This window comes from Protobothrops mucrosquamatus, unplaced genomic scaffold (genome assembly GCF_001527695.2).
Source record: "Protobothrops mucrosquamatus isolate PMUCROS unplaced genomic scaffold, P.Mucros_1.0 scaffold835, whole genome shotgun sequence".
NCBI lineage: Eukaryota > Metazoa > Chordata > Lepidosauria > Squamata > Viperidae > Protobothrops > Protobothrops mucrosquamatus.
Window position 1 is genome coordinate 317,026 of NW_015387091.1, and position 21,944 is coordinate 338,969.

Genomic DNA, 21,944 nt, shown 5'->3' on the forward strand with positions numbered 1-21,944 from the left:
TGTATCATCAGTTTTAAGAATCTTTTTCTATATATTTGCATGAACATTTCTCTGGAGTAGGCTTTTTCCTTCTTTGCATAAATGGTTCTCTTGATTTCTTATATTCTTAACCTCTTGTCCTTGTTATTTTGTTGATAATCTCTACTTGGTTGCATTGCTTATTTAGGCATAATATCTGTCTTCTTGTTCTTGCTTCCCTGGCACTTGTCAGGTTTTCTGGCCTCTTTTTCACTTAAAAACTTTGGTGGTAGTTCTGCTCAAAAGCTTTTAGTATTATTTTTATGTTCAAGAATGTGTCTGGCTTCCCTAGACTTTCTTGCAAAATAAGGATAGGCAGCTCCAGCTCTTTGATTTGTAGTCATGTCTCAAAAAAGGAAAAGAAAAGAAAGGAAGGTACGCAGGAGTTGATTGCATTCTGATAATTCAGAATTTCATAATATTACTTCTCTGAAGGCAGTTATGTTGTGAAGGGTCTAGGCTCCAGTTTTTTAGTTTTGACCAGTCCCAAATATTGGGGACCACATATTTAATATTTAATACTCTCAGGACCTCAGAAAAATAAAGATAGACTATTCAAGCCAAAGGCAGATGGGGAAACTGTTGACAAAGAATGAGGTGCTCTTGGATAGCTGTATTTAAGAAATAATGAATGCATTAGGATTTGCATTACTAAATTCCTTTGAAATTATAATTAAATCTGAAGGAATATTTTAAGAAATAGAATACTTGAAGTTTTCCAATTCAGATTGATTTTAGTGTATCAGACATTAATATGGTAAACTAATACTGTGAAATCTGCCATTTAATACAGATAATAAAATAATGAACAATCAAGATGCCATTGAAAAAGCTGTTAGTAGAGGCCAGTGTCTATATAAAATATCAAGTTACACCAGCTATCCGATGCATGATTTCTACAGGTAAGCAACTAAATATGATATATCCTTCTGTCCTGTAGATTTGGATTTTACTTGGAAAGCCTAATTATTTCTTTCCTTTATTTTGTCGTAGATGTCATACATGTAATACCACAGATCGCAATGCTATATGTGTAAATTGTATTAAGAAGTGCCATCAAGGACATGATGTTGAATTTATTAGACACGATAGGTATGTTGCATAATCTTTGACTGAAAGCCTATTAAATATAAGTTGAACTTTTTCAATAAATATTTAAAAGATTTCTCTCTTTCAGGTTTTTTTGCGACTGTGGTGCTGGAACACTGTCCAATCCCTGTACACTAGCTGGAGAACCGACACATGATACAGATACACTATATGACTCTGCTCCTCCTATAGAATCTAATACACTGCAGCACAATTGAGTTACTTTTGAGGGGAAAAAAAGTCCTGCCATTCTATTGTAACTGTTATTTTGTTTTTTGTTTTTTTTTGAGGAAGTTATACTTGCCCATTCTGCAGAGACTTTAAAATGGATAATAAATGGTGACACTATGGAGCTCAACCTACCAAAAAGAAAGTGGCAATATGTTGACTCAGGATAACAGAACTGGGCGTTTCAGCATTACTGTGTAAAGACTAAGGGACAGGTGTGAAGAAAGTAAGCCGCGTATTTGTACAGATGGCAACTTCCAAAAGGCTGGTGTTTCTACAAGTAGCATTGAAACGCAGTCCCATTTGCAGTAGTCCTATTCTATAGACGAGCAGCAGTCTTTGTTGCTGCCTTTATGGACATGGGTACCAATTGCTTTTTGTAATATGGTAAAAATGTGAGCTAGCACTTCCGCATTTATTTTGGTTTTTTAACATTTATTCAGATTGAGATGATTTTAATGCTTTAATCTCATGTAGTTTTTAATTTCAAGCAAATCTTTATTGTACTTGAATGTGTCCTGTTTTGTTAGCACACCTAGACTTGCTGTAACTGTACTCATGTCCCAGTATGTATGTTCTTTCTATGAAAGAGAACACTAATCTTAAATTATATCCAGCAATTTTTCTGGTATCCTTTGCAGTTAGAATCTCCCCTTCCCTTTTTTCCAATCCTCATGATTTACATCGCCTCACAAAACAATGTTTTAATGAGACTTCTTGGGAGATAATGCACTATAAAACAAAATACACAGGTGACAGTTTGCAAGAGGAGGTTTTACTGTGTTTTAAAGTACACTGTAAGAATCTCCCTAAAACAATCCTGTATTTTACTCTGTTCACAGTTTTATTGAACAGTCTAGACATTACTCTTATGAACTGCTGACAATTGTAATTTCCTGCTCCAATGAAGATGAGAAAAAGTATATAGACGCCCTATACAGTTTCATAGCTTTTTTCCATTTATGTGTATTGGTGACAGTGGGTAATCAACAGCCTGAAAGTGTATGCATGTACCATAACATCTAGACTTAATATATTGTGGAGTATTCAATAATCATTATGTAGAGGGTAGCTAAGAATTAAAAGGGTTTAATTTCCTAGGAAAGACAATGGAAAATGGTCATTTTTAAAAAATAAAGTTTATTAGATCATCGCGTTGTCTACATACTGCCTTTGAAAACTGCTGGAAAAACTATATAGGGTCTCAAACATGAAGCAGAGTTTGTTTGTCAAGATAATCTCTGGCTGCTAATGCTCCTTCAGCTATCCAACAAAGATTCCTGCAAAATCAAACATGCAATTATTCCAGCACAACTACTCAATCCTCAATCCATTTTAATAAGCAGAAAACGTGTAGCTTTGGATTTACTGATCCAGATGGTGTATGCATTTTTCCACTCATCCCATTGAAGCCTTAACACAGCTTTGACAATATTAAAACTAGTTGAGAAATGGGTCCTCTACTTATGAATTACAACTCTGTAATTCTAGCCAATGATTGGAGATTAAACTAGGGTTACCTCCCCTCACATTCCCTGTCAACACCTCTCCCCCATCATTTGTTTTAAACCTTCCCTTGAATTGCACAGGTACTTTAAGGAATATTTGTGACTACTATTCTATAAAAAAGTTTAGTTGAATTGAAAAGTGATGAACTTACCTAAATACTTTCATTGAAAGAATAGCTTTTTCAAACTCTTTTGCCTTTTTGTGACCTTTCTGAATCACTTCTTCTGGAATGTCAGCAAGTCTTGCAGCATTAAATCCGTAACTTTTAGGGCAAGCCCCATTAACAAATTTATAAAGGAATGTGATGGTTTCTTGACTAGGATCTTCACACTCATTTTCTACCATACAAGCCTGGAAAGAATAAGACATTAGCAATTTAGGCTTTTTTTTAAACACTTCTATTATAGCAATGTAGTTGCTCAAGATAGGCAACCCAATATTTAAAAAAAAAATAAAAATTCCAAATGTGCAAGAACTAGAAGGAATGGCTGACAATCACAATGGCTGGGGAGTTCTAGGAATTGAAATCCACACATCCAGCAATTGCCAAGGTTTGAAAATACTGCCCTACATAGAAACATTTAATTCTCTAATGAACCTCAACATAGACATTTCATTTCTCCTGATAAATATAAATGATTAGTACAACCCATAAAGACAAACCATACATATTTCAAGAATGAAAGAAAAGGAGAAAAAGAAACCAATCACTCTGAAAAGTCATTTTGTCCCTAGAAGTTTTTCAAGCTAGATCTGGGATCATTTCAACATTGGAATATATCTTGTCACTTAATATGTTTCAAACAATGTATTTTGCATCCTTTTAAATCAGTACATATTTCACAGTGGTGCTTAAAAGTTTGTGAATTTTGAATTTTCAATATTTCTGCGTAAATGTCTAAAACATGATCTGTTCTGTACACATGTCCTAAAACTAGATTGGATCTTGTTTAATTAAATGTCAAAACATTGTTCATTTATTTATTGAGGAAAATGATCCAAAACTACATATTTGTGTCTCAAAAGGTGCTTTTTCAAAAGGCAACTGGACTTTGTTGTTCCTTTAAGGTGTTTCAGTTCTCATACAAGAAGCGTCTTCAGAACTGAAGAAACAAAGTCCAGTTACCTTTTGAAAAAGCACCTTTGGCACAACCATGATCTAGATCAGTGTTTCTCAACCTTGACAATTTTAAGGCATGTGGACTTCAACTCCCAGAATTCCACAGCCAGCAATGATCTAGATGACTGAAAATCTCCATATTTACATATTTGCGTACAAAAATATGTGAACTTTTGCTTTCAGTAACGTGTCCCTGCTTTGGGCAGCAACAAATATAATGAAACAATTCTGATTAGTCTTGCACATCAGCTTGGAGGAATTTTAGCACAATCCTCCTTATAGAATAGCTTCAACTGAGGGAGATTAGTGGGAGTCTTCTGTTTTAGGTCCTTCCACAGCTTTTCTATAGGATTAAAGTGAAGATGCTAACTTGGCCATCCCAAAACTTCTGCTTCTTTCTACAACTTGTCGTTTAGGTCACTGCCTTACTGCATGACATATTCTCTTGAGTTCAGAAACCTTGTTTTTTTTCCTGCAGAATTTGCTGGTACAATTCAAAAATTAACAATTTTATAAATGATGACAAACCATCCTGGGCCATAGGCAGCAAAGCAGGCCCAGACTGTGATATTGTTCTATAGATGGGATAAGGTTCTCCGTTTTGCCTTTCAACAAACCACTTTTTATTCAAGCCACATTTTGGTTTCACCCATTCACAGCCCATTTTTCCAATAGTGGTTTATCCATGGAATCTTTCACAAACAGTAAATGGGCAACAATGCTCTATTTGGAGTAGTGGCCTTCTTGCAATGCACAGCATTGTCCAGTGTTCTTGTGATCATAATGTCATGAATACGGATATTTGCTGAAGCAAGAGAACGTTTTTAGTTCCATAGGTTACCTGGGCTTGAGGCCTCCTGAATGACACATGCCTTATTCTTGGTGTGTTCTTGGTTGGCCTCTCTTGGGTGGATAACAGTGATGTTGAACTGCCTCTATTTATACATGATCTGCTTAAGAGTGGACTGGTGGAGTCCAAACTCTTTAAAAATAGTTTGGTAAACTTTTCCAGCCTGGTGAGCATCAACCGCTGTTTTTTTTGGAGGTACTTAGGAATGTCCTTTGTTTGAATCATGATACACTTCCACCTAGCTGTGTTGTGAAGATCTGATTTTGATTCACCCAGATTTCTGTTCTTTAAATAACACAGCACCTGCAATACTCACCTCAAACTGACCAAAACACCTGGCTCTTAATTTCTCCTTCAAATGAACTGATAATCCTACAGGTTTACATACTTTTGCCATACAGAAACATGTTGCTTTGGATCACTTCCCTCAATAAATAAATGAATAAATATGTTTTTAACTCATTTGTTTAACTGGGTTCTCTATTTAGTTTTAGGACTTGTGTGGAGAACAGTTTGTATTTTAGGTCTTATTTCTGCACAAATATTAAAAATTCAAAAGGATTCACAAATGTTTAAATACCACTGGTGCAAATTAACTAACGATAAAGATCAGAAATTTACCACTATTTAGGAAATGAAGGGAAAACAATTTTACATATTTTCTAATTTTAGTTCTTAATCTATTCTTGGAAACAAGGATGGTTTTCATTTAGTAGTAATCTGTTTCAACAAAGAACATTCTTAAACATTTCATATGTTTAATAAAAATGCTGAAACTACCATTACAAGCACAGAATATTACATACCATGTGTCCCAATTGTACAGAGAGACTGTGAGAATAATCTTCTACTAAAGAATGATAATGCGTTGAAAACATTGTACGACACTTAATATTCTCTGAAAGTTCTTTGACAACCGCACTAGCAATAGCAGTTCCATCAAAAGTCGCTGTTCCTCTCCCTGGAAAATTGAGAGACAAAATTTTAGCAAACCTATTGCAACAGATAACTACAGGTCTTGACTTATAACTACAATTGAGCCTAGAATTTTGATCATAAGTCATTGCAGTCGTAAGTCAAGTCATCACATGACTGAACTCGATTTTATAACCCATGGTCATTAAGTGAGTCACTACAGTCATTAAGCAAATCATGGTGATTAAGTTTGAATCCAGCTTATCCAAATGGTGCACCAATTGTAACTTTCAGGACAGATCGTAAATAGCTATTTTTGAGTCTGTCTTAACTTCAACTGTTTGTTAAGTGACCGGTTGTAAGTCAAGGTCTCCCTGTATCCTGCAGTTTGGATTTAAGAATCCTCCCGTATCAATTTCCATGAAGCCAACCCATACACCTACCACTGCATGTACAAATCTGCATTGCTAAAAATGTAACGCAATTTAAAAAAGCAAAGTACTGCATTCCAGTAACAGCATAGCTAATGAGAGAACAAACTTCAATTTTATAGGATATGCAAACAATTAGCATGATGCACACTATAACAGAATTCATTTCTCACAAAGAATTCATTTCTCACAAAGACTGAAGTTTCTATCTCTATCATAATGGAAGGAATTATACAATTATAGCTGTTTCTTTATATGTAAAAATGTGCTTTTGCTTGGTCTTATTCCCAAATTAAACAATTGCATATGGAGAAGTGACACAGAAAATTCAAAACAATGTTTAACATTCCTTTTTGCTAACAGGATATTAATATGGAGAAAAAGAAAAGAAAAATACTTATTCCTTACAAAGTCATAAGTAACAGGATAATAGTAAATGAAGTACATAGGTCTGAATAAACATCTTGCTTTCCTGTCTTCTGAAGCTAGAAAACTTATAATAATATCTGTTGAAGCCCCCACTTTTTTTTTATTATTTCCCATCCTAGGGGACATCAGCAACTGGCAAAACTTATCTGATTCAAAAAGACCCAATGAAAGGGGTAATACCAGGAAACTGTAGGCTGATAACATGCTTGTCTACAATATTTAAATTACTCACAGCATAATAGATAACATTCAAAATTATCAGGAAGAAAATAAGTTCCTTCAAATAGAACAGAAAGGAGATAAGGAAAACAAGGAAATTAAAAGAAAAGTGAAGGTACAAAAGATCAAATTGATTGATAAAATGGTTCTGGAGAATTGCAAGAGTTGAATAAAACCAACAGTCTGGATTGATTATAAAAAGATGTTTGATTCAGAGGAATCATGAAACGTTTGGAAACGAGAGATATCAGTAAAACATTAGAATATTTATAGGAAAATTAATACAGCAGTAGAAAACAGAACTGATGGTTGGAAATCAAAATATGGGCTTTGTCTACATTAGGAGAGGCAATATCAAGGGGACTCATCACCTTTGTTATTTTCATTGCTATGATCCCACTTTCATTGATTTTGAAGAAAACAAATCTTGGCTATCAAAAGCAAAAAAACGATAATGAAACCTCACATCTATTTCATATGGAATATCTGAAGCTTTATAGAAAATCAGAAGTTGAAATTCAGTCATTTACAAGTACTGCAAGAATTTTTAGTACAGATATAACTATGGAATTTGGCCTAGAGAAATTGTAAGCTACGATTCAGTCTGGCTCTGATTGGATAATGTTGCTCCAGCTGATCCAATTATTAAGCACAACCCCTAAACCCCTGGTCTAGGTATCCAAGCAGAGCAATGAAATCATGAACAGTAATAGAATTGAAATGCCAAATGGCCAAACCATCAAGAGCCATCAGGATGAAGCCTGTAAATACCTGACCATTTTACAGTTGAATAATATCAATCATGGGCAAATTAAAAATACAATTGGTAAATACATCCAAAGACCAAGAAAACTGATAAACACAAAATTGAATACACTGCTGGAATTATTAACTGGATACCAGCTGAACTGGACAGTTTGGGTCAATATTAACTATATATTATAGCCCCATATTGATTATATATGCTATAGAAATGGAGGCTGAGGTTTACTTCAAGTCAAACCAACTGTTGAAGAAGAAAAGCATACATTGGCTAATTATAAAAAAGACAGCCAAGAACAAGCATTGATGCAAGTTAAAAACGAACTCACTGAATGTGCAGGAAGCAAAACATAAATATTGAAATAATTAATAAAAAACCCATAATGCTGGTAAGGAAAATTACACAGTCAATTTCTACAAAGGATCAAGGGGGTGAATGTGAAAAACAATAAAACCTGACAATGACTTACAACAGGAACATTAAAAGAAGAAATTGAAGGGTTGATTTTGGCTGCTCAAGAGCAATCTTGATTGCATTAGTTTGAATACATTTATTTATTAAATTTATATAGCTGCCTGGAGTTGTTTTCCATGAGATGGATATCTGTACGCATTTGATTAATAAATAAATAAATATTCAAACTAATGCAATCAAGGCCAGAATTGAAAAATCAAATGATTCAAAGAAGAAATAAGACCACCCAAACTGATTATAAACAATGACATAACACAGTCACCAAAAGGATTCACTGGAACATCTGTAAAAATTATGTGCAATAACAAAAAATTGGTGGCATCATATAATTGAAAAAGTAGTAGAGAATGAGGTTAAAATATTGTGCAATTTCCAATATACAAACTGATAAAGTCTTGGCACAATATAAACATGATTTATTTAACTGGTTGGAAAGAAGAAAGTGTGGATAATTTATGTGGCAATACCAGAATAGAAGGCAAGCTGTTCCACTGGTTAATTGTCCTTGCTGTTAAGAACTTTCTCTCTTTGATCAGTTTCCAACCACTGTTTCTTGTCCTGCCCTAGGGTGCTTCCCTCTTCTTTGTGGCAGCCACTCAAATACTGGAATACTGCTATCGTGTCACCCCTATTTCTTCTTTTCTTTAGACTAGCCAAACCCAAGTCCTGCAGCCGTTCTTCATATGTGTTAGTCTCCAGGCCTTGGATCATCTTAGTTGCTCTTCTCTGAACTTTTTCCAAGGTCTCAACATCTTTTTTGTAGTATGGTGACCAAAATTCGTTGCAGTATTCCAGGTGTGGTCTTACTAGGGTCTTATAAAGCGGCACTAATACTTTTCGTGATCTTGATTCTATGCCTCTGTTTATACAACACAGGATTGTATTAGCTTTTTTGGCTGCTAGTGCACATTGCTGGCTCATATTCAATGATCGTTCACTAGGACTCCAAGTTCCCTCTCACAGTTGCTGTGTTTGAGCCAGTTCTCACCTAATCTGTACTTATATCTTTGATTTTTCCTGCCTAAATGTAAAACTTTGCTTTTCTCCACATTAAAACTCATTTTGTTGGATAGGGCCCATTATCTGCATATCTGAATATCTGGAAGAAATACCATTTGCCTGCAAACAAGAACTGCTAGGACCATAAAATAGACAAAGTGATAGAAAATGAAGAAGCTAAGGCTCTGGGACTTAAGAATTCAAACAGACAGGCACATGCCATATAACACTCCAGATTTAACAATTGTTGATAAGAAAAACAAAAAGAAATCTGAATAGTGAACATTGCAATTCCTGGAAACAACAGAACAGGAGAGAAAGAACTGGGGGAAAAATCACAAAATATAACATATTTTATATAAAGACCTGCAAATAGAAGTAGAAACTGTGGGGAAACAAAGATGGTACCAATAGTAATAGGTGCTTTGGATGCATTTCCAAAATATCTGGAGCTCCATTGGAACACCATCAGTATTAACAAAAATCACCATCAGTCAGTTGCAAAAGGCAGCTTTATAGATACTCCTCAACTTAGGACCACAACCAAGTCCAAAATTTCCGTTGCTACTTGCTAAGAAGATATTTGTTAAGTGAATTTTGCCCCATTTTACCACCTTTCTTGCCACAGTGAATCATTGCAGTTGTTGAGTTAGTAACACGACTATGTGAATCTGACTTCATCAACTTTGTCAGAAGGTCGCAAAAAGTGATCACATAACCTGCGGATACTGCAATCATAATAAATACATGCCAGCTGCCAAGCATCCACATTTTTGTCACATGGGGATGCTGAAATGGTCATGTGAAAAACAATTAGTCATAAGTCACTTTTTTCAGTGCTGTTGTTAATGTCAAATGGTTCCTAAACAAACGATTGTTAGCCACCAAGGACTATTCTTCAATAATACCTTTAATATTATTAGCAACAAGATCTGCCTAACCCAAGTCCTTGGGAAGGACTAAAGAGGTAGATAAAATGTCGATCCAATCTAAGCATCTGGCTGACTGTGCAACCAACCATAATAAATAATAAACTGGATGTGGTGGTCATAGTGGTTAGAGGCACAGTATGTCATATCAAAAATCTTGGATGGCACTTCAAAAATCTGCACATTGACAAAATATTCATCTGTCAATTACAAAAGGCATACTGTTTGGATCTGCATATATACTATACCAGGGGTGTCAAACTCGCAACGTCATGTGACCTGTCGCGACGTATCGCGACTTTTCCCCCATTGCTCCAGTTTGACATCCCTGTACTATACCAATACATTATGTCATCCTAAGTTAAGAAGAACCTGATGCATGTGAAGCCAAAACTAGCTAAAGAACTGTTGTTCTAAAACAACTATAATAAAAGTCAGTCATGAAAAACAAAGATACAAACCAAAGATTCTAAAGATTTTTCAAAACGGTGGTGCCTTGCTTGGCTGCGGCTGCTTCAGCTCTCAAAAGTGTTGGGGTTTTGAAGATGAATGAGCCATTGGGTTGAGTGACTTTTTAAGAACTGAGACAAGAAAGACGAATTGTAATGCTAAACTTTTATATGACCATCAGTCCATATTCGATATGGAGATATATAGCAAGAGGGACTATAGATAAAATTGTTCTGTAATCTGTTGCTTCAGATTACTTCGGTGGAAAGAGTCAGCAACAATATGAGGATGAGTTATTGGCTACAATGTTTGGAAGTGCCTGGAGATGGAGTCAACGTTGGGCTCAGCTTTTTGGGGAGTGGCAGCGTGTGTGTGTGTGGGTGTGTGTGTGTGGCAACCTTTGCAGGAGGGAAGTCTCCCTCCAGTGCTGACATTCAGAAGAGGCAGTGGTGTGATCAAAAGAGAAAGGTGGCAACATGGAGGAGTAACATGTACTGTAGGCTAAAAGCTAAACCATATTGAGTGTCACTACCATCTATTTTGTTTGCTAATGCTCGCTCCTTAGAGCCAAAAATGGATTACACGAGGCTAGATTTAATAATAAAGCAGGAGGTGAGAAACTGTTATGTCATCATTGCAACAAAAACTTGGTTAAAACACTGTCCCAGATAGTGCTGTTAGCTTGGTGGGATTCTCAACATTTTGGCTGGACAGGAATTTGTCTTAGTGGCAAATCCTGTCAAGGAGGTGTCTGTTTTTATATAAGGCAGAATAAACAAGCAAGGCCTTCATTAAAATGTTTAAGCAAAAACTGGGCAGTCACATTGTTCTAATAACTTGCCTTTGGTTTTTTATGCTTGACCAGCATGCATCTGAAGGTCTTTTTTTATGATTTAGCAACTCTGTTTATGGTTTTACTTGTCTGTTAATTTTCTCATTCATTATCCTTGCAAAACATCTCAATTCTGATGAATTAATTTACTCTATAGTATTAATAACATTTTACTTTCCCATAGCTATATACTATACATACTTGGAAAAATAGGTCTGAGTTTTAGATATGGCTGGGCAAGAAAAACCCACCATTAAGCATTGTAAGCATTTATTGTCTAATTTAAAGTGGATTCTGGGTCTTTGGTATATCCTGCAAAGTATTATTAGAAGTTTGCATGACTATTGCCCAGGTAGTAGCAGAGACTTTCATTTAAAGAAAATGCATATCACATTACACATTACTTTGCCTTTCCAAACCACACTGAAGTCAGCAAATATATGGGCAACACAAATCTGATTTTGAACTAGCAGATTTCTGGAAGCATTAAAATCCAATTATGATACTCTTAATCAATCAGCATACATACCTAGCTCATCCATAAGAACAAGGGAATGCTCTGTTGCATGTTGCAGTATACTCGAAGTCTCACTAAGCTCAACAAAGAACGTACTCTCTCCTAATGGAAAACATATTAAGATATTAACAAAATGTAGCCTGAGGCAGGAATATAACATGCAACAAATGTAAACATTCCCCCATAACACACATTATTGGGTGCACATACTGTCTAATACACAACTACCATGTTTTCCCCAAAATAAGACCCGGTCTTATAGTTTGCCTCCAAAAGAGGCACTAGGTCTTATTTTGGGGGGATGTCTTACCCACTTACCTCAGGACCACTGCAGCCCATCTTCCCATGACCCGACACCTGTTGCGCCACCGCCCAACTTCTGAGGCCACTCGCAGTTGGAGGCCACGTGACGCATTGCGCTGGTCCTGCTGCTTGCGGCAGGGTACGTGTTGTGCTGTGGCGCGTGCAAGTGGTAGTACCGGCGTGATGTGACACTCAGCTTCCTGCCATGAGTGATGGCACCGGTGCAATATGCCATGTGGCCTCCTGCCGCGAGCGACAGCACCAGCGTGACGTGTCACATGGCCTCCTACAGCAAGCGCCAGCACCAGCCCACTGTGCTATGTGGCCTCCTGCCGCGAGTGGCCGCCGGCAACCAGAGGAAGTGGGCCAGCGGCCATGCAGGCTACTGCTGGACAGGATTGCTGCTGTTGCCACGAGACGAGGCAGGTATCAGGGTGTGGGAGGCCTGGCTGCAGGGGCCCTGAGGAAAGCGGGTGCGGGGCACGTGGGGCTGCTCCACTCCCCCACCCTAGTTTGATTTTTACGCATGTGTCTCACCCCACCTCGTACAACTAGACGGTGGGACGGAGTGGGCAGGGTCTTAACTAGGGCTTATTTTGGGGTAGGGCTTATATTAGGTGTACATGTAAAAGTCAAGCTAGGGCTTATTTTCAGGATAGGTCTTATTTTTGAGGGAACACGGTACAATTTCTGCTTACTGTAATACCAACAAATCACAAAACACTATTTCAGCTTGATTTATTTCCATGGTTGGCTAGAGCAGCCCCATAGTGAAAGATCTACAAACAATGCAAAATAAGAAGAATTGCCCTCCAACATAGGTGGAGAATACCATATTAGGAAAGTGTTTCAAGCCTTGGTTTAAGGCAACATTCAACTTTGCTGGTTTATCATTCTTCTCTTCACTGTGATGTTTATATTTTATCAATCTAATAGGAATGCTCTGAATGTTCAATCAGAAAACGGTACCTTAAAACAATATACTTTCAATTGTCAGACAACTGAAACATGCTGTGTACTTAAACAGTTATTTTCCAGTGATCAACAGAGGTATTGGAAATGATTTGTACTTTCTAGGTTTGATATGAGAATTTTTAACTCAGACTGAACTTGGAGGTAATCTAGAAAGAAATCCTTCAATTTGATCATTACATATTGTGTTGAGAAGGCAATTAGTCTTTTAGCATTTACAAAAACATGTGGAACCCACCTGACATAATTCTATCTGAAGCTCCTAGTCTAGTGAACACTCTATCAACAGGAGTAAGCCTGCAAGATTCAGCAGGTACAAAGCATCCCAACTGAGCCATTATTACCAAGAGACCAGCCTGCAAAGCAACAAAGGCAAAAGCAAATAACTCTTTTTATTAACTTGTTCTGCAACCATTAATCTGCTCCCCCATCTATATTGCCACTAAAGTTCAAGTTACTCCACTGAGACCAGAAAGCCAATCTGGTGTAGTAACCAGGCTAGAAACCAGGAAATCATGAGTTGTAGTCCTGTCTTAGCAACCATCTGAAATTGCAATGGGCCTCTCAAAAGTTATTTATGAGCCAATTCCAATGCTGCATATGCATCCCCGCAGTCACACGACTGCATTTCAGGTGATTGGCAACCAGCTCACCTTTATGATTAGTTGCAGCATTCTGTGGTCACATGACCATGAATTACAACTTTCCTGCTGACTTCCAGCAAAAAAATGCCCATAGAAATAGAATGATTTGCTTAATGATCACTGCGTTCATTTAATGACTGCATTGTTCTCTTAGTGGCTGTTGCAAAAACAGTAAAATCAGGTCACATGGGTGCCTTGACTTATGACTGACATGACATATGATGGAAATGCCAGGCTCCATTATGGTGGTAAACTAAGGACTAACTATATTAATGGCACTGAATACCCCCAATGAAGAACTGATAGCGGTGGGGCATTCTTTCCCAATGTTCAAATTTAATACTAAATTATTCTATTTATTTTACTCACTCTATGAAATTAAAACTCTGCAACAGACACTAGTAAAGATTTAAAAATAAAAGATATTTTGAAAATCTTCAGTAGATAGCTTTAAAAAGAAAGGGCATCTGAAACTAAAGATAGTCCTCATTTAATGACCAGCCGTTCAGCGACCATTTGAAATTACAACGGTGTGAACAAGGGGTACTTATGTCCTTGTACTTGTAGCTGTTGCTTGGCAACTGGCTTAAAATTACCACAGTCACAGCATCCCGTGGTCACAATTGCCCTCTAACCTTCTCTGCTGGCTTCCCACAAGCCAAATCAATGAGGAAGCTGATGGGGGTAGCAAATGGCAATGTGACCTCAGAACACTGCAACTCATGGAATTTGCCTAAGGACAGTAACCAGAACAATCAGAATTGCCATTATAAGTCGGCATAATTAAGTGTTATCATGCTTTACGAGTGTGTTGCTTACCATTTACTGTTCCTAAAATGTATACAGCATACTTGGGGTCTCATAAGGCTATTTACAATTTAACTCACATGCTCCAAAAGGAGATATTATGAACAGTCTAGCAAACAGTTTCATTTTATTGTTTAGGCATCTTTAAAAAGAAAATTGAACATATATGAGGCATGTTCAATGGTGTGCTTGTTTCCTATGGCTGGTACAGTACCATCTGGACAATAGGGAAACAATTTATATAAAATAAGGGATTTCTATGAAAAGTGATGCAAATTAAATTCAATGAAGCAAAATTCATTACCCCAGTAATAGAATCTGGATCAGTAAAAGAATGTCACTAACTCGGAGTCCAGTCCTCTTTTGAAATGTGTCCTATTTTGGAGCAGTAATTTTCATCTGGAATATTCTTGTATGGTAGCATTTAATCAATACTTACATAAAAAGATGTTGGGGGAAGGGGGGAGAGAGACTATCTGGTTCCAACTTGCTATCTTCAACACAATTCTGTTAGCACAAATTATATTAGCGGCTGAGCAAACTAATATTGGAAATACCACAAAGAACTATAAAGTCACCACAAATACATATAAGATTAAAACATGAAAAGTGTTAAAGCCAGACTATAGAGTGCCTGTGTCTATTCACCTGTCTCATGAGCGTAGATTTTCCTCCCATGTTTGGACCAGTCACAAGGACACAAGTAGCTCTGCTGTTTGTTTTTTTATCCTCTAAGCCTATTACAATATTATTAGGAATGAAATCGTCTCCAAAGAATATTTTTGTAATGCATGGATGACGTGAACTTTTGAGCTCCACAAAAGGTGGGGTGTTTTCTGGCAACAAGATTTCTGGGCGGCACAATGGTCCATCACATCCCTGACTATAGCGTGCAAGGCATAACAAAACATCTAGAAAATAAAACAAAAATAAGAGTTAACTTTCCTCCTTCAAGTATTTCTTGCGAAAATTTCCTATTTAGCTATACACTTGGAATTATCATTTTGACTGCAGTACAGATCTCTCAAATGACAAGGCACAGTGCCAGTCTATGCTCAGCCAGGGCAGCTCCCCTTTCTGTACCAAGCATATAAATTCGTTCCTTTAAGTAGAGCTCTTTAATGAAAATGTCTGTCATATAGTTTAAACTTTTGTATCTGAGGCTCTACAGCTGAAGCAGAGTCAAAGCTATGCAGAATATATACCTGTTATGTTTGAGGGCTGAGATGTTACAATAAAAAGCCAAACAAACACATCATAATTGTAAAATTACTTTTTTCTTAATAAATATCCTGTGAACACTTTTAGATAGTCCCAATCAAAGTTACGTAGATGTGCCAATGTGATTCAACTTCTACACAGAAGACAACATACCTAGAACAGCGATGCATTCCACCGCAGTTTGCCAATCTTTTCTGGTTTTATCGAAGTCATAGAATAATCTTTTCATACAATCTTTTTGTGCTGCATCTCTCCGTTCTTCAGCGCTGATAATATCATTTAACATTTTCTCTATGTCTTTTGTCCAGAAACGTTTATAGCCCTTTCTACTAGACTTCATGATATATTCATCAGGCAAATCCCGAGGCACAGCAGTTTCTGCAATCTCCATTTGGTAACGGTTTTTGCCTGCTCCCCAATACATCACGGCTCTGACACCAAGTCTTTTGCGTTGTACTTCCAAATACTGACGAAGATTTTCCTCAATTTCACTGATATCTTCTAATGCTTTATCATAATCAGAATCAAAACCAGTTTTTGGATTAACCACACCTGTCCTCCGTGCGATATTATGATCAAAGGCAGAATCCCATTTTTCAAGTTCCGCTTTCAAGTCTGGGAAGCAGCCTGCTGGATTTTTTGATTTCACTGTTGCTATTTGTTTTAGTATTTTAGACTTAAAACCATTAACAGTATCTTCCAAAATTGAGAGAATTTCAATTATTACTTTAAATCCTTCCAGTGCAGACAAGAAATCTATAATCTTTTTCTTACTGTACCTAGCCTCCTCATATAAAATAGCCCTATTGTCTGGATGGTTCTGGTTCTTAAGAGAAGATCCAATACTGTGAATTTTGCTCAAAAGCCTTTCAAGATCTGGGAGTTTTTTGAGACGGTCACGGATATCAGACATTTTAGCAGCCTCAGCTAGGAGGTCTTCAACTGCATCCAGGCGATCGTTAATAGCACAAGGATTACATAATGGTGCACAGAGCCATTGCTTCAGGAGTCTTCTTCCAAAAGGTGTACAACAAGTGTCAATTTTTTCCAATAATGTGCCCTCTACTGAACTCCTGGTTGCATTCTGTAGTATTTCCAGGTTTGCTAGTGTTACCCCATCGAGTACCATTCGCTGGTTTGTTTTCTCAAAAACACTATTTGATCTGGTTCTGTTAACTATATCAACATCCACAGGAATGTATTCTTCAAAATTTGCCATTGATAAAAGTTCCTTGTCAATAATACATTTTTTAAGATAGAATACACAACTGCCTAGAGCTGAGAGAGCAAGTTCACTGTTTTCTGCAGGAGTAAGTCCCAGTGAATCACTTTCTGCAGTCATAGATCTGATTACTGCGGGCAGAGTGTTTCCACTATTTGTATTCTCTTTGTTCTGAAAATAACTTTCTTCAATGAGAGTTTTTAAAGTTTTAGATGCATTCCAGAACTGAGAACCAGGAATCAAGCTTTCTTGAACAGTAAAAGAGATTAAACCTTTAAGTATCTTTTGTGTTTCTGCAGAAGGGTTTCCTTTCTCAAAAAGTATCTGTACAGGAGTATAATGAGCCAGAAGTGTTCTAAACCTAGAACAATGACGATCATCCAGAAACTGGCCAACATAAAACTTTCCAACTGTTGTATCAACAAAGCAAACTCCATAAGTACGATGTAGGCCAGCAGAATCATCTGTTTTTTCTTTTATGCAAAGAAGGTATTTGTTGTGGGTCTCTGAATAGTCACCATCAAGAATACTGTAGGTCTGTGTGCCTTTGGAAATTATCCTGCATATTTCTCGGCGCACAACTCTGTCAAATCTTGTTGGGTGAACCAAAGATTTACACCGTGCTTCCATCATCTCAGGAGTCTCCATCTGCTCGATTCGTACAACTTTATAACCTTTTTGGACTAAGACATTGGCGAATCTATCAAATGCCATTTCTGGAAAACCTGAGTGAGCCCAAGTGCCTTTCATAAATACCAATCCAAGCTTATTTACACCAACAACGGCATCCATATGATATAACTCATAAAATTTTCCAACTTTATAAAAAATCACGGCATCAAAATTTTGACTTTTCAACTCCCACCATTTCCGCATTCCTGGAGTGCAGTTTTTAAGATAATCCTCTGGCACAAATAAAGTACTTGGGTCATAATCTGGATCATTTTGTCGTCTTCTATGACCATCCTTCCTTCTACCATCATGAAGCCAATCTATTTTTTCATGCTCCCATACGGTTGGATTACCATCTCCTCCTCCCCCTCCGGCTCCTCCTCCATTAATGCTTGGTCGAAAATCAAAACTTTCAGGAGCTGCATAAGATGCTAATTTATACATGATATCAGGACAGATTTCCCTACTGGGTGTGTCAGAGAGGTTGTTTTGGCTAGATTTACATGCCTTTTCCTGCATTTGTTTAGGAGAACGTTTAGTCAGTACTTTAACGGAACTCTTCTTTTCAGGGCCAGTTTCAGATTCAGAAGTCTCACTGTCACGTATTTCAACACTATTTTCATCACTGCTACCTTCATCTGGCTGAAATTCCATATCAGAACCTTCATTATCTGTGTCTGAATCCATGAAAATCTTTCTCTTTTTGGCTTTTCCATCAGAAAGCTTTCGTCTAGCTATTCTTTTATTTCTACTTTTTATTTCCTTTACTGTGTCGAAATCATCGCCTTCATCACTCACCTGCTTAAAGGAAAAAAGCCAAGAGATATAAAAATGGATATTTGAAAGTCAAGTTGATTATTAGCAATCTAACACTTCAACTTTGCAACTTGCAAAAATTGGGTCCTTTCCCCAATGCCTTATTTGTAAATAGATGAGTGGATCAATGTTCTCTAGCTTAGACATTCTTGCTAAGAGAAATATATAATCAATAAAAGAAAACTATACAGGTTTATCTGTCTAAGACAGGGGTAGGCAACCTTGGCTCTTTTATGACTCGTGGACTTCAACTCCCAGAATTCTTGAGCCAGCATGGTTCAGCTTGGAAACCTCTCCCTTTCCCATCAGCATGGCTGGCTCAGGAATTCTGGGAGTTGAAGTCCACGAGTCATAAAAGAGCCAAGGTTGCCTACCCCTGGTTAAGACAACAGCTCACTAAAGAATTTATCTACCTCACTTTCTTCATCAAGAGACATGTCTTGATACAGATATCTAACTGGAGCCAACAAGTGTATGGGATGTATTGAAGTTTTCACAGGAATTCAATTTGATTCTTTTAATTGATTTGATTAGGTATGTTTTATCTTTTGTTTGGAAAGAAACTCAGAGTTCTATTGATAGATGAGTTTGTGAAACTCTTTTTTTTAAAAAGGCAAAAGATTCATTCATATAAACACGACTCCTAAGAAATAAAGAAAAACATTTCTCGTAGCACTTCTGAAAACAACAATTTAAACAAAAATTACCTCCGTTTCTTCTTCCTCTTCTTCTCCTTCACTTTCTGAAGGTTTGTCACATATAGCTAGACCTAGTCGTTCACTTTTATCCTTTCTCAAAGCAACATCTGCCAGTTCCATTGCTCTTTTAATTTCAGGTCTTGAACTGTAAAACATACCTCCCCTCTGGGTGTCTCTGCCTGTAGAACCTTTAAAATAAAGAGAACAGAAAGAGTGGTTATTCAGATCCCTTTTTTCTAAGTCCATCCTATGTTTTAAATTTCCATATATTTATTTAATACCACTGAATCTAAACTATTTGTGAACTCTTTTTGAAATTACTGAAATGCCATAAGCAGGAGAAACTCTGGTTTGAGTCCCTAATTCAATCATTTAACATTCTCTAGCAAGGCTCCTGTTTTCTATATAGCACACGTTAAAACTACTATTCTCCAAAGCACCTGAAGGCAGGACAAGAAGCAATGGATGGAAACTAACCAATGAGAGACACAACCTGGAACTAAGGTGAAATTTCCTGACAGAACAATTAATCAGTGGAACAACCTGCCTCCAGAAGCTGTAAATGCTCCAACACTGGAAGTTTTTAAATGACCTCCAAGGTCCCTTCCAATGTTTATTATTATTATTATTATTATTAAACACAAGTGTAGGTTTAAAAATTCAGAAGGTTTTATCAAATTTATACAGTAACTGAACTATGTAAATGCACTCTGTTCTTTACACTCCAGAAAATGCAAACATAATGCAAGTAGAATCCACAAGTTGAAAGGGAAGAGTAATCTTCTGAATCAATCAGAAGTCTCCTTTACCAGTTGATTATGCAGAGCACAAATTGTTTACTAAGAGTACACATTTTGAGATATACCATCATTTTCTCTGCTTGAAGATGAGAGAGTAGGAGAAAGCAAAACAAAGCAAAGCTAATTTGTCTGGATTGCATTTTGCTAGTTTAGTTAAGTCTGGACAAGTCTTCTCTTCTGAAGGCTATTTAGGACTGATCCTGCCTGATACTTCATCTAGATCCCAAATTCTGTAATAAAATAGGAATATTCTCTATTCTTCTTTCTTCCTTTTTTAGAGGGGACATGGTTATGGTCATGATTTTCCCACTTTTTTTTCCTAGCAATGGCTTGAAATAATTCTTGAAGACCCATTCTTTCCCACCTAACTATAAAATCCACTCAAATCAGGTATTTCTTTACCTTCATAAAAAGACAATTCTCTGCATGTTCCCACACAAGCCAGCTTTTTGTTTCAATCTATCACATGGGAATTAGTTTGTGCAATTTATACTCTTTCTTCTGACCACATTTGAATGCTTCCAAACCAGTCTTCCACAATTTGGTGCCCACCAGATGGCCATAAAGAGGAAGGAATCCTGAAGTCAATCTTGGCACATGGTTATTAGATAGGATGATACCTCCATCCCCCTGCCTAGCCCATATTCTTGGTTGTCTTCTTTTAAAGTATCAACCACAGAAATCTGCAAGGGGGATCAGATGACAAAAACAGTGTTATGCCATAAGGCCCTCCTTTTTATACATGCACTGTGATACTCTACAAATATACAAAAGGAATGGAGCTTTTGTCATAATGGTACAATATTACTTTTATCATTTTGATGAAAATTTACAATCCTATAAATGCCTCCAGTGCTATCCAGATCAAACCAGCTTAGGTATTTTTGAATAGACATTATGGGCTAGATGATGCCACATGATGTAATCATGCTAGCTCAGAATTATGACCGTTACAATCCCAACATATGGAGAATATATTTATTCATTGTTATTCATGTCCTGTGCTAAGCATATTAAGCTACAAGGATACTCCACAGTTTCAATCCGCAGCTACAGTTTCTGCATCCTTTCATTTAAGATTGATGTTTTTCAGATCTTCCAGAAGCGCTAGCTTTTCCTTTAGCCTTCTTCTTTTTCTCCATCTGGTAGTATCTAATTGATTGCGGTCTTTGCTAGAAATTGCTCACTCACATGGAACACGTGTCCAGCAAAACACATTCTTTGTTCTGTCATTGTCTCAAGGGAATTGATTTTTTTTAGAATTTCCTCATTTGGTCCCAATACGAGATATAAAGAAATCTTCTGAGGCAATGTTTTTGGAAGACACTGAACTTATGAATAATTCTTGTTATAGATTTCCAGGTCTCACTGGCTATATAATTCCATTTTTCTTGTATCAGAACCTTGTAGATTTTTTCCTGTTTGTGTCAAATTGTAATTCTTTTTCTTTGTTATTTCATCAATTTGATCATACTCTTCTAGTTTATAATCTGCTGTCTGATTTGTTTGTACCTTTGTTGTTATTTCCTGGGTATTTTTTAATTGTAGATTTAGATTGGAGATATGCTTATTTAAATCCTCAAAGTTGTTTCAAATTTCGTCGTGGTTTGAATCTATTGTCATTTGTATTTGTCCTAATATTACATATATTTCCTCCGGGAAAGTATTTATCTTGCCTTGAAGTATTGCTTCTGGAGGCCCTTGATTTTCCAGGCTAAGTCCTTCAGGAGAAAATATTGAATGTGGCATCCTGTCATTCTTTGATACGTATGTGATATCCATGTTGTCTTCTCCCTTCAAATAATCTTTCATCAATGTTTAATTCAAAAGTCAATTTATCAGTCAGTCAAAATTACAGATTCAGTATATTAAGCCACTTTGAATCCTGCAAATTCTCCTCTAAAAGATTAGCCAAAAAGCCAAGATTTTTTCCTCCATAAATAGTTCTTAGGTTTAAGCAACAGTCCAGGTGTTTTGTTTTGTTTTTCTTTCAAACACTTTTTAATCTTATAGCTGG

At 36.8% G+C, this 21,944-nt stretch overlaps 2 protein-coding genes across 2 annotated transcripts in view; one reads left to right on the forward strand and one right to left on the reverse strand.

The window, feature by feature from the left end:
- The window catches only part of FBXO11 (F-box protein 11), a 39,545-nt gene extending 37,590 nt beyond the window's left edge, over window positions 1–1,955 (forward strand). Inside the window, exons 20-22 of the mRNA XM_015818975.1 lie at window positions 812–920; window positions 1,012–1,110; window positions 1,196–1,955. Of these exons, the coding sequence (XP_015674461.1) occupies window positions 812–920; window positions 1,012–1,110; window positions 1,196–1,325 (338 nt within the window). The 3' untranslated portion in view covers window positions 1,326–1,955. The remainder of the gene's footprint in view (window positions 1–811; window positions 921–1,011; window positions 1,111–1,195) is intronic.
- A 521-nt stretch (window positions 1,956–2,476) lies between these two features.
- The window catches only part of MSH6 (mutS homolog 6), a 34,955-nt gene continuing 15,487 nt past the window's right edge, over window positions 2,477–21,944 (reverse strand). The window contains exons 3-10 of the mRNA XM_015818974.1: window positions 19,137–19,315; window positions 15,873–18,411; window positions 15,147–15,409; window positions 13,286–13,403; window positions 11,785–11,874; window positions 5,621–5,775; window positions 2,996–3,195; window positions 2,477–2,615 (exon numbers count right to left, since the gene is read on the reverse strand). Coding sequence (XP_015674460.1) covers window positions 2,540–2,615; window positions 2,996–3,195; window positions 5,621–5,775; window positions 11,785–11,874; window positions 13,286–13,403; window positions 15,147–15,409; window positions 15,873–18,411; window positions 19,137–19,315 — 3,620 coding nt within the window. The 3' untranslated portion in view covers window positions 2,477–2,539. The remainder of the gene's footprint in view (window positions 2,616–2,995; window positions 3,196–5,620; window positions 5,776–11,784; window positions 11,875–13,285; window positions 13,404–15,146; window positions 15,410–15,872; window positions 18,412–19,136; window positions 19,316–21,944) is intronic.